Source organism: Sorex araneus, chromosome 3, assembly GCF_027595985.1.
Source record: "Sorex araneus isolate mSorAra2 chromosome 3, mSorAra2.pri, whole genome shotgun sequence".
Lineage (NCBI taxonomy): Eukaryota > Metazoa > Chordata > Mammalia > Eulipotyphla > Soricidae > Sorex > Sorex araneus.
Genome location: NC_073304.1, coordinates 104,595,946 through 104,610,099, shown reverse-complemented (window position 1 = coordinate 104,610,099; position 14,154 = coordinate 104,595,946). Strand labels below are relative to the sequence as shown.

General features: G+C 43.2%; 1 protein-coding gene across 18 annotated transcripts in view; it reads right to left on the bottom strand.

Moving 5' to 3' along the window:
- The window catches only part of CDC14B (cell division cycle 14B), a 99,154-nt gene that overhangs the window by 28,198 nt on the left and 56,802 nt on the right, over positions 1 to 14,154 (bottom strand). For all 18 annotated transcript variants that reach the window (XM_055130409.1, XM_055130406.1, XM_055130407.1 and 15 more), the window contains 4 exons: positions 9,548 to 9,614; positions 4,668 to 4,730; positions 1,122 to 1,209; positions 617 to 847 (listed from right to left, as the gene is read on the bottom strand). In XM_055130409.1, the coding sequence (XP_054986384.1) occupies positions 617 to 847; positions 1,122 to 1,209; positions 4,668 to 4,730; positions 9,548 to 9,614 (449 nt within the window). The remainder of the gene's footprint in view (positions 1 to 616; positions 848 to 1,121; positions 1,210 to 4,667; positions 4,731 to 9,547; positions 9,615 to 14,154) is intronic.

Here is a 14,154-nt window from a genome sequence, read left to right as displayed (position 1 = left end):
GAGTAACCCCTGTGCATCGCCGGGTGTGACCCAAAAAAGCAAAAAAAAAAAAAAATACATTCTGTAGGGGCTAGAGCAATATCACAGTGGGTAGGGCTTTGCCTTGCATGTGGCCAACCCAGGTTCGATTCCCAGCATCGAAAATAGCCGCTCCCCACCCCCCCAGCACTGCAGGAGTAATTTCTGAGTGCATGAGTCAGGAGTAACCATTGTGCATTACCGGGTGTGACCCAAAATGAAAAAAATACATTCTTTAATGTATTTTGTAAATCTCAATAAAGTTGTTTCAACAAAGATAACTTAGAAGGAATAAAATCTTTAAAAATGAGAGGCAGGATCTAGAGATAGCACAGCAGACAGGGTGTTTGCCTTGCATGTGGTTGACGCAGGTTCAGTTGCCAAACCCCTAACCCTGCAAGGAGTGATTCTTGAGTACAGAGGCTGGAGTAAGCCCTGAGCTACACCAGGGGTGACCCAAAAACAAACACCCCCAAAAGTGAATAGATAAAAATGAAAAAGAAAGGCAGTTTGCTGAGTCCTAGCTCCAAACGAGGATATGGGTCTGAGTATGAATGCGCCCATGTCTCCCGCTCTTTAACTCATCCTAGAAACGCACCTTTACAATGGACTGCAACGGCGCCTTCCGCATTCTCACAAATGTCCAGAAAGTCTCTCACAATGTCATCAGTGGGGGCACTGCCGTCCGCAAAGAAGAGCTCATAGTGCTCAAACCCAGCAGAGGTAAAGCGTTTGGCATCATATACCCTTTTATTCAGACGAATAATGGTAGAAACGTTGTGGTTCTTAAAGTATGGAATATAAGCCTCAGGAGAATGTTGGTAGTAACCTACAGAGAGATATTCACCAGATACTATAAAATGCACAAAGGCACACATACAACAAATGACAACTGAACCTGTAGTTAGGTAGAAAGTGTCTAGACTGGGGATTGGATACCAATTTGATTTTAAATGCAGCAAAACAAAATGAAAATCCAAGCAAAATGATGGCTGAAATGATCAAGTATACTTAAGTGATCAACATCTTAAATATAGCGCTTTGAATTATTTAAAAGAAAAATACAGGATGGCTACTTTTAATACCAAAAGTACTTCACATACCACTTTCAAGTTTGGTTCTCAAATGAGGTCCACAGAAGGCCACAAAGCGACCTGGTATGATCCAGTTTAAATCTCCATTTTCTGCTTTCTGCAAAAAAGGAAGACCAACACATTCACGTGAGGGTTGAATCTCCTCCTTGTACCCCTTTATCAAAAGTTAGTGTCTCAAGGACTGCAAACCAGTGGCTTTAGTATAGAGCCATTTATAAACTAGCTAGTTTATAAACAGCTAGTTTATATATAAACAAACAAATAGTCAGAAAACTAAAGTTTAGCCTGCAGTGATCATTACCAAAAGATAAGTCTCCTGGTCTAAGTCAATTTTCTTTCCTTTTCTTCTGCTTTTTTTTTGTTGTTGTTATTGTTGTTCTTGGGCCACACCAGGCAGTGATCAGGGCTTGCTCCTGGCAGTGCTCAGGGAACCGTATAAAATCAGTTTTAAAGACACGTGCAAGGCCAAGTTCCAGACACACCGTTCTATTTCTCCAGCCCTCAAATACTCTCAAAATTCTTTTGCTGGTGTAGTCAGCTTTCAGAAAATAGAGCTAACTGCTTTTAACCAAAATATACCTAAGTGTTTTGGTTGTTTTATCCAAATCTTATCACATACTTGCAGCTGATGAGAGAGCAAATTTTCTAAGCTGAGGAACCCAAATACTTTCTTGTTTCCCTGAAGGACAAACTGGTTTGAATGTGAACAGTCCTGACTCTACTGCAGGGAAGCCCTCTAGGGTTTGGCATCTCACTGGCTACTGAATAAGAGGATCAAATGGAAGTCTTCATCTATAAATTAAAAATTACAAGTATTCAAGATTATAATATGTCTGTAGGAAGAAAAGAAAAGAACATAGACTGAAATGTGAAAAATACCTTTACCTGTGGTTATTAAGTCACTTGGACTGAGTTGCCATACAATATTATAAGATAAACTCAGATGAAATTTAATAATAGGAACAGATACACAGGCTTAGGCAAAAAGTAGAAGAAATTTGACAGTGAAAAGCGAAAAACTAGTAACAAAAAGGCCAATAAGTGTGCACTGGTGAAGGGATGGGTGTTTCATGATTGTATGACCAAAGTTCAAACATGAAAGTTTTGTAGCTGTATCTCACAGTGAATCAAAAAAAGGGAGAAAATAATAAAATAATAAAATAAACATTCAGAATAGAATAAAAAAAAAGTAATGTGGAGTTCATGCCCAATTTAATCAGGTTAATCAATGGCTGAATAAATAGCAGTACTCCTACATTATTAAAAAAAAAAAGCCAATAAGCTTACCCATTTGAGGATATGCATGTGCACAGAAAATTAAGATGGTGATTGTTATAGGTACAGTAATGACTGATCACAACTATTAACCCAATGCATTAATAAAACAGTTTAGTCATATATGTTACTCTAAACTTCACACATCAATATCATAAACCTTATGCTACTGTGGCATGTTACCTTAGGAAGAAAAAAATTTAACAAGATAAAAATTTATTTAGAAATTGCTTTTGAACAACACCTATCTTATCCTTTTATAGTCTCAGCACTAGTCAAGGTGAATCTTCTGAATCACTCTACGATTGAAAAATATATATATATTCGAGGGCTGGAGCGATAGCACAGCGGTTAGGGCGTTTGCCTTGCACGAGGCTGACCCAGGTTCGATTCCTAGCATTCCATATGGTCCCCCAAACACCGCCAGGAATAATTCCTGAGTGCAGAGCCAGGAGTAACCCCTGTGCATCACCGGGTGTGACCCAAAAAGCAAATAAATAAATAAATAAATAAATAAATAAATAAATAAATCTGTTCAATAAGCATAAAAATAATCTCTACATGAGTATGGTAGAAGGCACTGTAGCATTGTCGTCCCATTGTTCATCGATTTGCTTGAGGGGCACCAGTAACATCTCCATTGTGAGACTTGTTACTGTTTTTGGCATATCAAATACGCCATGGGGAGCTTGCCAGGCTCTGCCATGCGGGCGGGATACTCTTGGTACCTTGCCAGGTTCTCCGAGAGGGACAGAGGAATCTAACCAGATTGGCCATGTGCAAGCCCTACCTGCTGTGCTATCGCTCTAGTCCTATATGGTAGGATAAAAAGACAAAATTCAACAAGTATTCTTGCCTGAAAAAGATCATTAGCGTAACATCTTACTCATTAACTCTTTGGAAGCTGGAATAGTGGAATCAAGTTACTGAATAAAAAAAAATTTTTTTTTGGAACTATAGTACAGCAGGTAGGACATCTGCTGTGCACGAGGTCAACCTGGGTTTGATCCCGGGCATCCCATATGGTCCCCTGAGTGCTGCCAGGAGTGGTCCCTGCATGCTAGGTGTGGTTCAAAAACAAAATCAGAGGGCTTGCCAGCAAAAAAATCTCTTCTTGCTCCTCTGGGAGTGGGGCTGGAGGGCCTGTGGCATGGGCTGGGGACATGTCTAGCTTGATAGGGCTGAACACAGTAAACCAGATTCCAGGCTGGCCAGGACTCTCCAGCCTCCATCTGCTGGGAACACAGCACCATTCCGCCTAAGATGAAAGAGGGCTGCCAAGCAGAGGCTACTGCTGGAGCTGGAAATGAAGGCTGACGAGAGGCAGAAGGCCGCTTCGGCCGCCTCTCTTGCTCTGGGCAGAGAATGAGCCCCGTCCAGTCTCTGACGGGTGCTCCGTGCCTATGCAGTGATGTAAACCGAGGCATCAACCATGGAAGGGAAGTGTCCAACTACAGTAGCTGGTCAGGGTCAAGTCACAGCAGCTTAGACTTTCAACTGATAGTATGTTGCACCTCCTCAGATGCTATGTTACTGTATTTTTACCAGCATGGTCTCATTCAGCCACAGATGAGTCATCAATGCTAAGAGAACTTAAAGTAAAATGAAGGGGAGAGGCACAGGGTGCACTCAAGTATCCTGGAAGGATGTATCAAATGCAGCACCACAGCTGAGAATGAGACTGCAAAAATGGGGCAACAGGTTCAAGAGAACCATTTTTTAACTCTATATAAGAATAATTCAACTTCGGGGGAAAACCCCAGCTCAGTATGCTTCAGGATAGTTTTTGGTAATGCCCAGGAGACCATGTGGTGCTGAAAACAGGAACCTTGTACTCCTAGACACAAAGCAAATGTTCCAGCCCTTGAAGCAATCTCTCTATCGGAGAGATAATCCAGGAATTAAGGAGATTGTCTGTAAATCACTCCTCTTCAACCCCTGGCACCACCAAAGGTCTGCTCAGCCCTGCCAGGAGCAATCCCTGAGCAGAGTCAGGAGTAGCCATTGAAGCACTGCTGGGTGTGACCCCAAAACAGAAATGTTTTTTCAAAGTACAAGAATATTACTTCTTTGGGGACTGGAGTGATAGTACAATGGGTAGGGCATTTGCTTTGCACATGGTCAATCCAGGTTTAATCCCAGCATCCCACGTGGGTGAAGAGCCAGGAATAATTCCTGAGCACTGCTGGGTGTGACACAGAACCATTAAAAGAAAAAAAAAAACAAACTAGTATTCTTAAGAATATAAATGAATTTAAAACATTATCCTTGAAAACTTACCTCATAGTATTCATACTCAGCAAGGTTAAAGGTGTTGAAATTAAGGAAACCAAACAGCACTGCCTAAAATTCAAAGAAAAATTTTTTTAAAAAGATGCAAACAAGGAGATAATTTGCAGTCCAACCTCCCTATAGGAAATACAATGAGGAACATCAGAAAAGCATTATTATACCCAGGTTATATGTCACTGAAGACATCTCAAAGGAAATCAGCTATGCCTTTTAAATGCTCCCATCAGAGCCGGAGGTGGAGGTGCAGCCAGCACATCTTCTCCAGATGGAGCCCTGGCGACACTGAGCAGCAACTAACACGGCTCCAGGATTTGGGACTGGGACACATCCCAGCCGCGGGGAGGCACTGGAGTGGGGCGGCGCCAGCCCAAACTCCAAGTGGTCCCGGCCACCGGAAGTCACGCCCTCGACCCACCCTCGGCACCATCTTGCCACAATCAACAGAGAAGCGGCCAGGCATTCTGGTGAGCAACTCGGCCCGGAAAATGCTCCGGACCTGAATTGGGGCCAACAACACCGGGGAGCCGGAAGGTGGAGGTGCAGCCAGCACACCTTCTCCAGATGGAGCCCTGGCGACACTGAGCAGCAACTAACACGGCTCCAGGATTTGGGACTGGGACACATCCCAGCCGCGGGGAGGCACTGGAGTGGGGCGGCGCCAGCCCAAACTCCAAGTGGTCCCGGCCACCGGAAGTCACGCCCTCGACCCACCCTCGGCACCATCTTGCCACATTCAACAGAGAAGCGGCAGGCATTCTGGTGAGCAACTCGGCCCGGAAAATGCTCCGGACCTGAATTGGGGCCAACAACACCGGGGAGCCGGAAGGTGGAGGTGCAGCCAGCACACCTTCTCCAGATGGAGCCCTGGCAACACTGAGCAGCAACTAACACGGCTCCGGGATTCGGGACTGGGACACATCCGAGCCGCGCGACCTTTTCTAAAACCTGAAAACATACCATCTTTTAATAGAAAACTAATTATCAAATGCTTCCTTAATAGGGTTATCTTGTTTGGGGGTATAACTCCCACAACAATAGTGAGTTTTGTGTTGAAATATGGAACGTAATCAAGGTGAAGAGAAAATGAAGTGAAATTCATCAGTTATACAGTTGGGGTGGGGGGCAGGGGGTATACCGGGGATCTTGGTGGTGGAATATGGTCACTGGTGAAGGGATGGTGTTTGAATATGGTATAACTGAGACATAAACCTGAGAACTTTGTAACTTTCCACATGGTGATAAAATAAAAATAAATAAATAAATAAATGCTCCCATCATTTAGGAAATAGTTCTAACAGTATTTATTTTAATAAGACTGGAGTTTTTATGTTCCTTCATCAATCACCCACTCTGACTTAAATAATCAAAAGTAATCACGGTTTCACGTCTTTCGGCATGGGCCACTCCTCGCAGAATGTCTCCAGCCTGAGAACTAAACCTCGGCCCCGTGCCCACCCAGGAGGGGAAAGGTCTCCTCTCTCTCTCTCTCTCTCTCTCTCTCTCTCTCTCTCTCTCTCCTCTCTCTCTCTCTCTCTCTCCTCTCTCTCTCTCTCTCCTCTCTCTCTCCTCTCTCTCTCTCTCTCTCCTCTCTCTCTCTCTCCTCTCTCTCTCTCTCTCTCTCTCTCTCCGGGGATGAAGGGCGCGGTGTCTACCATATTAAGAAAACCACAGATTGGGTTTTCAAGCCTGCAATGATCCAATATCTGGAAGAAATCTCCCTGGACTTAGTGTTAAAGTACAGAAATTCAAAACCACGCGACCTTATTTGTCTTCACAGTAGGTCTGAATCTAGTGGGGTACTCCTAACAACAATAGTGAGGTTTGTGTTGAAATATTGAATGTGACCAAAGTTAACAGAATGTAAAATGAAACTTATCAATTACAAGGTAGGGGGAGGGGGGGCGGGATGGGAGGTGTACTGTGTGGGGTTTTTTTTGGTGTTTTTTTTTTTGGTGGTGGTATATGGGCACTGGTGAAGGGATGGTTGTTTCAGCATTGTATAACTGAGACCTAAGCCTGAAAGCATTGTAATCTTCTACACGGTGATTTAATAAAATAAAATTTTTATTAAAAAAAAAAAGTAATCAGGGTTTCAGTGTAATCCCATTAATTTATTAGATCAAGATAATATTCAGACTCTGAATATAAAGCAGAACCAATGGTCTCAAAATGATACTAAAAGAGGGAGAACATTTGTGGAATATAAAATAAAATAATATGAGACTGACACCCAAGGATAGTAGAGACAAGGGCCAGGAAGAATGCTCCATGATTAGAAGCCTGCCTCATGAGCTGGGGGAGAAGGCAGCTGGGATAGAGAAGGGATCACTAAGTCAATGATGGTTGGAGGAATCATTTGGGATGGGAGATGTGTGCTGAAAGTGATAAAGGACCAAACGTGATGGTCTCTCAGTAACTGTATTGCAAACCATAATGCCCAAAAGTAAAGAGTATGGTGGAAATTGTCTGCCATAGAGGCAGGGGACGGACTGGGATGAGGTGGGGTTGGGGGTGGGGGGTACTGGGGACATTGGTAGTGAAAAATGTGCACTGGTGGAGGGATGGGTGTTTGATCATTGTATGAATACAACTCAAACAAGAAAGCTTTGTAACTGTATCTCATGGTGATTCAATAAAAAAAAAGAGAGGGAAATAAACATAGTTTTGCTTTTAAAAAATGTCCAAATACATTGTGTGTGTGTGTGTGTGTGTGTGTGTGTGTGTTTGGTGTGGGAGGCTGGGCCATATACACTGCTGCTCAGGGTTTACTCCTGGTTCTGTGCTTAAGGATAACTCCTGGCAAGGATGAGGGTTCACTCTGGCTCTGTGCTCAGGGATCACTCCTAGCAGTGCTCAAGGGACTGAATGTGGCTCTGGGGATCAAACCCAGGTCGACCATGTGCAAGGCGCTACTATCTCTCCAGACCCTGCACATACACTTCTTAATGCTTCTAAATCTGAGATTTAGGGGCTAGAGCGATAGCACAGTGGGTAGGGCATTTGCCTTGCACTCGGCCAACCCGGGTTCGATTCCCAGCACCCCATAGCACCCCTGAGCACTGCTAGGAGTAACCCCTGTGCATTGCCAGGTGTGACCCAATATGCAAAAATCAAAACAAACAACAACAACAACAACAACAAAAAACCAAACTAAATCTGAGATTTAAAATTGAGATTCTTAATAATAAAGACTACATTTCCTTAAAGACCACTCAGAGATGATCATTAAAATTCAAAGCTTTTTGAGGAAAAATATTTATCACCAGAGAAGTTTATTCTCTAATTTATTCTGTGTCCTGAGAGCTGCAACTGATGGGGCATGTTAAGCAAAGCAAGCATTTTCTGAGACCACGCTGAGCTAGTGGCCTCTAAGCAATGTGCCCCCAGCTTACTGATCACTAAGCAAAAATTCCTGATCAATGACATCATAGCTTCAAAAAGGGTGATTCTGTAAGGCACTTTCAAAGAAAATCCGCCATGTCATAAAATATTTTGTTATGGGGCCAGAGTGAAAGTATAGCAGTAAGGCACTTGCCTTCCTATTTCATGAGATGATCCTCTTAAAAGTGATCCAATAACAATATTCAATTTTTTTCACAAATCAGAAATGTTTAAATTGAAAACCAGAGCAGCTGACTCTTGGGGGAGAAAACAAAACCTAAATATTGTACAAAACACACAAAAGCAATTTTTGGTCTAGAGTTTCAGCTACTTAAGACTTTGGATAGCCAACTGATAAAGCAACCAAAAGACCAATAATCCAATGAAAAAAATAACAGAAACTACTCTAGAATATTAAGTGGGCACTTCCAAGGTTCCTGAAGGTTTCCTCTGGACACATGGTTAATATTTCTAGTGCCACCTACATTAGCAGAGCCATGGGGCCCAGGAGGCAGGGCTGTAACTATAGCTGGGGTTATCACATGTTCTATCATTCTATCCCTCCTAACTTCATTCTGTCCATTACCTGCCTCAAAAGAGGCTTGACTGAGCTGTTTTGGAGCCTGTGGCAAAAGCCTCATCAGCTCCAAAGATCATGGTGCCACAGGAATCTCAAAGCATTATGTTCTATACCTCATCTTGCAGTGCTGGGGAAAAGTACCATTCATCTCTGAACTGTGCTCTCACTTTAATCAATTTCTTTTAAAAAAAAAATTCTCAGAGAGCCTCCCTATTCCAATATACAGGGACTTAAACCAGGGTCCCTTTTTTAAGAAAATGTGAGCAGTTATCTTGAGATGCTTTAAAAAAAAAAAAACCTATTTGATTCATGAGCTACTTATCTATGATTTGAGCTTCTGTACAGCTCTGGCATTCTGGGATAAGACCCAAGAGAGCACAGAGTCTCACAGGTGGGTCGGCCATGCCACTTAACTCCAGGCACACCAATGTGTTTGGAATGTACCAGGAAGGCATCAAGAGAGCATGGTCCCACTGACAAAACACAGTATTTTAAAATAGCTATGAGCAAGCTGTAGTGACCTACTGTTGCGTTTCACATTCAGATTCTTCTGTTGAACTAGATACTGAATGTAAAAGAAACAAACACAAAGTGTATGACTGTACATAGATGAAAATCAGACTGACAGGAACTGAGCCCATAAAACCAATCAATCAAACAGAACCTGGAAATGGATTCTAAATTTGCACAGCTGTTTCTTTCTGTCCCTGTTGGTTATGTCCCTTTACTCCCAATTCATGCAGAAAGTACCAATTTACAATAAACCGTTATGATCTGTGACATTCTAACATTAGGGAGTGGGAAACAGCCTCGCCATCACACATGTCTTGAGGAGGGAGAAAGGTCCCAGCTTCCTGGGTATGCTCAGGTCTCCCACAGAACACTGTGTCCATCTAAGAGCACTTACCTTCTTTACTGCATGAAAACAGTCAAGAAGTGTAATGTAGAAATTGCAACTCCCATAGGCAGCATCTCTGAAGTTCCCGAAGCAGTGAAATAGTGAAACAGAACAAATTAATTTGATTTTCTGTAGTACATTTACCTCAATCCCGATTAAGGCGCCTAGAATTTAGACTAAACCATGCACTTGGAACCAACCTAAAAAAAAATCCTGCCTTTTGGTTTTTAAATACAGGGTAACTCCTGCCAAGGAGATGGCTCACGAGGCTGGGGTACATGTCCCAGAAGCACTGCCAGGAGTTATCCCTGAGCTGAGCTGGGAAAAGGTCACCTTCCACTAGGGCCCAAAACAAACAAACAAAACCCGCAAAATTTCACTGCAGTTTCTACCTACTCTAGAAGAGAGTCACTGTCACTGTACCACTGTCATCCTGTTGTTCATCGATTTGCTCAAGCGGGCACCAGTAACGTCTCCATTCGTCCCTGTAGCATGCTAGTGCAGCCTGTTATATTGGGGGCTCTTTCAGGGTCAGGGGAATGAGAACCGACATTGTTACTGTTTTTGGCATATGGAAAAGGCTTGCCCGAACTTGCCAGACACTGCTGTGTGGGCGGGATACTCTTGGTAGCTTGCCGGGCTCTCCGAGAGGAAGAAGCTTTGGGGACAGCCTCTAATTGCCTTTACAAGTGGCTCCCAGGCTACCAAATGTAAGCTTTTGGTCAACTGACATGTAACGATCTAGCAGAGAGTACTTCAGAGAATTCGATCATGAGACAACCTCCTCCTCATAATTTTAAATGGCTCTCTAGAGATCATCTTTCACTGATAAGTAAACCTCAAAATTTCCTTAAGTTCAAATAGTCAACAAAATGTACCCCTCTCACTTTTGGAAAACAGAATGGATGTGTCTCAAAAAGTTAGAATTTGAGGGGATGGAGCGATAGCACAGCGGGTAGGGGATTTGCCTTGCACTTGGCCGACCCGGGTTCGATTCCCAGCATCCCATATGGTCACCTGAGCACTTCCAGGAATAGTTCCTGAGTGCAAAACCAAAAGCAGCTCCTGAGCATCACTGGGTGTGACCCAAAAAGCAAAAAAAAAAAAAAAAAAAAAAAAATTAGAATCTGAGCTCCTATTTGACCCAGAAATACCACTTCTGGGAATATACCCCGGAGATGCAAAAAAGTATAGTAGAAATGACATCTGCACTAATGTGTTCATTGCAACACTATTTACAATAGCCAGAATCTGGAAAAAACCCGAGTGCCCAAGAACAGATGACTGGTTAAAGAAAGTTTGGTACATCCCAGTTGGGATGGGAGATGCATGCCGAAAGTAGATAATGGACCAAACATGATGACCTCTCAGTGTCTGTATTGCAAGTCATAATGCCCAAAAGTAGAGAGAGAGTATGGGGAATACTGTCTGCCTTAGAGGCAGGGGGAGGGTGGGAAAGGGGGGGATATACCCGGGATATTGGTGGTGGGGAATGTGCACTGGTGAAGGGATGGGTGTTTGATCATTGTGAGATTGTAACCGAAACATGAAAGCTTGTAACTATCTCACGGTGATTCAATAAAATTAAAAAATAATAATAAATAAATTAAAAAATAAATAAATTTAAAAAGAAAAGAAAGTTTGGTACATCTATACAGTGAAATGCTATGCAGCTGTTAGAAAAAGATGAAGTCATGAAATTTGCAAATAGGTGGATCAACATGGAAAGTATCATGCTAAGTGAAATGAGTCAGAAAGAGAGGGAGAGATATAGAAAGATTACGCACATTTATGTAATATAAAGTAACAGAATGGGAGACTAACACCCAAGAACAGTAGAGATAAGCACCAGGAGGATTACTCCACAGCTTAGAAGCCAGCCTTGCATGCTGGTGGAAAAGGCAGCTCAGGTAGAGAAGAAACCACCAATTAAAGGGTGCTAGAGGGCCAGTTGGGGATGGGAGATGCGGGCTGAAAGTAGATTACAGACCAAATATGATGGCCACTTAAAACACTGCAAACCACAACACCCAGAAGGAGAGAGAGAGAGCAAAAGGGAATGCCCTGACACAGAGGCGGGGTGGGGTGGGAGAAGCACAGGGTGGGAGTGGTGGGAGGGATGCTGGAACCATTGGTGGTAGAAAATGGGCACTGCTGGAGGGATGGGCACTCGACCACTGTATGACTGAAATGCAAGCACAAAAGTTTGTAAGTCTTTAACTGTACCTCACAGTGATTCGCTAATAAAAAATTTTTTTAAAAAAATTTTTTTTAAATGTACCCTTCTCAGAAAAGAACAAGAAATTTGATTTTTTTCCCCTTCAGGTTAGAAAATATCACGTTAAATTATTAGTAGGGGTAAAAAACCTACTATTTAATTCTGTGTGTGAGCATGTGTGTGTTTCTCGACTAAAGCACACACACACACACATACTGTAGCACTGTTGTCCCGCTGTTCATAGATTTGCTCTTGCTCAAGCAGGCACTAGTAACGTCTCCATTGTTAGACTTGTTGTTACTGTTTTTGGCATATCGAATACGCCACGGGTAGCTTGTCAGACTCTGCCGTGCAGGCGGGATACTCTCGGTAGCTTGCCGGGCTCTCCGAGAAAGACGGAGAAATCAAACCCAGGTTGGTTTCGTGCAAGGCAAACCACCCTGCCCGCTGTGCTATTTTTTTTGGGGGGGAGGGTCACACCCAGTGATGCTCAGGGGTTACTCCTGGCTTTGCACTCAGGAATTATTCCTGGCAGTACTTGGGGGACCATATGGGATGCCGGGGATCGAACCCGGGTTGGCCGAGTGAAAGGCAAACGCCCTACCCGCTGTGCTATCGCTCCGGCCCCCCGCTGTGCTATTGCTCCAGCCCCCCCCACACACACACAATAAAATTTAAAAAGAAAAAAAAACACTGGCAAATCAAAGTCATACCTGAAATATTTGGTACCAGCTAAAATAGCATGTGTGGGGCTGAAACAATAGCGTAGCAGGTAGGGCGTTTGCCTTGCATGCAGCCAACCCGGGTCTGATTCCCAGCATTCCATATGGTCCCCTGAGCACCGCCAGGGGTAATTCCTGAGTGCAAAGCCAGGAGTAATCCCTGTGCATCGCTGGGTGTGACCCAAAAAAGCAAAAACTAAATAAATAAATAAAATAGTATGTGTATCTTTCATATTTAAAAAAAAAACAAAAACTTATACAATATAAGTGGCTAACTTCTTTCAGATTCTGTTTGGGGGGAAAGAGAGGGATGGGCCTCAAATTCTGGTGGAGTTCCAGGCCATTTCTAGCTGTGTCCCAGGGACCTTGAAATGACAGGGATCAAACCCGAGGCTCCACCATGCAAAGCTCCACCCCAGTCCTTTGAGCCACACCAGTTGTGCTGAGGACTTACTCCTGGATCTGTTCTCAGGAACCACTCCTGGCAGGGCCCAGGGGACCATATGGGACACTGGGCATTAAACTGGGTCAGCCACATGCAAGGCAAGTGTCCTATCCACTGTACTATTTCTCAAGAATCTCCTTGATTCTTTTTTTTTTTTTTCTTTTTGGGTCACACCTCGCTATGCACAAGCGTTACTCCTGGCTCTGCACTCAGGAATTACCCCTGGCGGTGCTCAGGGGACCATATGGGATGCTGGGATTCAAACCCAGGTAGGCTTTGTGCAAGGCAAACACCCTACCCGATGTGCTATTGCTCCAGCCCCTCTCCTTGATTCTTATAATTCAGTATTATCAATAAATCCACAAGTACCGAGTACCAATTTAGTTTTAGCAGAATCACTCCACACCTGGGAAGAGTTTACTTTACAGAAGCTCTAAGCCAATACTGTAGAAAGACCCACTAGCCATCTTTTTTTTTTTTTTTGGCTTTTTGGGTCACACCAGGCATTGTACAGGAGTCACTCCTGACTCATGCACTCAGGAATCACTCCTGGCGATTCTCGAAGGACCATATGGGATGCTGGGAATCAAACCCGGGTCGGCCCCGTGCAAGGCAAATGCTTACCCTCTGTGCCATTGCTCCAGTCCCCACTAGCAATCTTACTATGAATCATTTAATATTAGTTAAGATTATATCCAGAAAAACTCCACTCCCACTTGCTTATCCTTTTTGGCAACACTTAGACCATGACAAAGTGAAAATATTTGGAATTAGTCAGAACAAAAATTTAATTATGAAAGTGGTTGGAAAGGGATGAAAACGGGTCCCCTGGTTGAAACCAATTTCTATGACAACCATAATTAACTGCCTGCCTTGCTTGAGTTTTTATACTGTAATATAAAAATACCTAAAAAAATACCTTAAAAATCAAACTATACATTTAGAATTTATTTCTGCATATGCCTTAAGAATGTAAACTAATATGGCAGCAGTGAAGCAACTTATCAGAAACATATCAGCATCCTTTTCAGCTAACAGTTTTAGACATTGCTTTCTGAACTGGGTAGATTTCCAGAGACATCACTGCCACTGTCACTGTCATCCTGTTGCTCATTGATTTTGTTCGAGCAGGCACCAGTAACGTCTCTCATTGACATTGTTACTGTTTTTGGCATATCCAATATGCACGGGTAGCTTGCCAGGCTCTCCGAGAGGGGTGGAGGAATAGAAC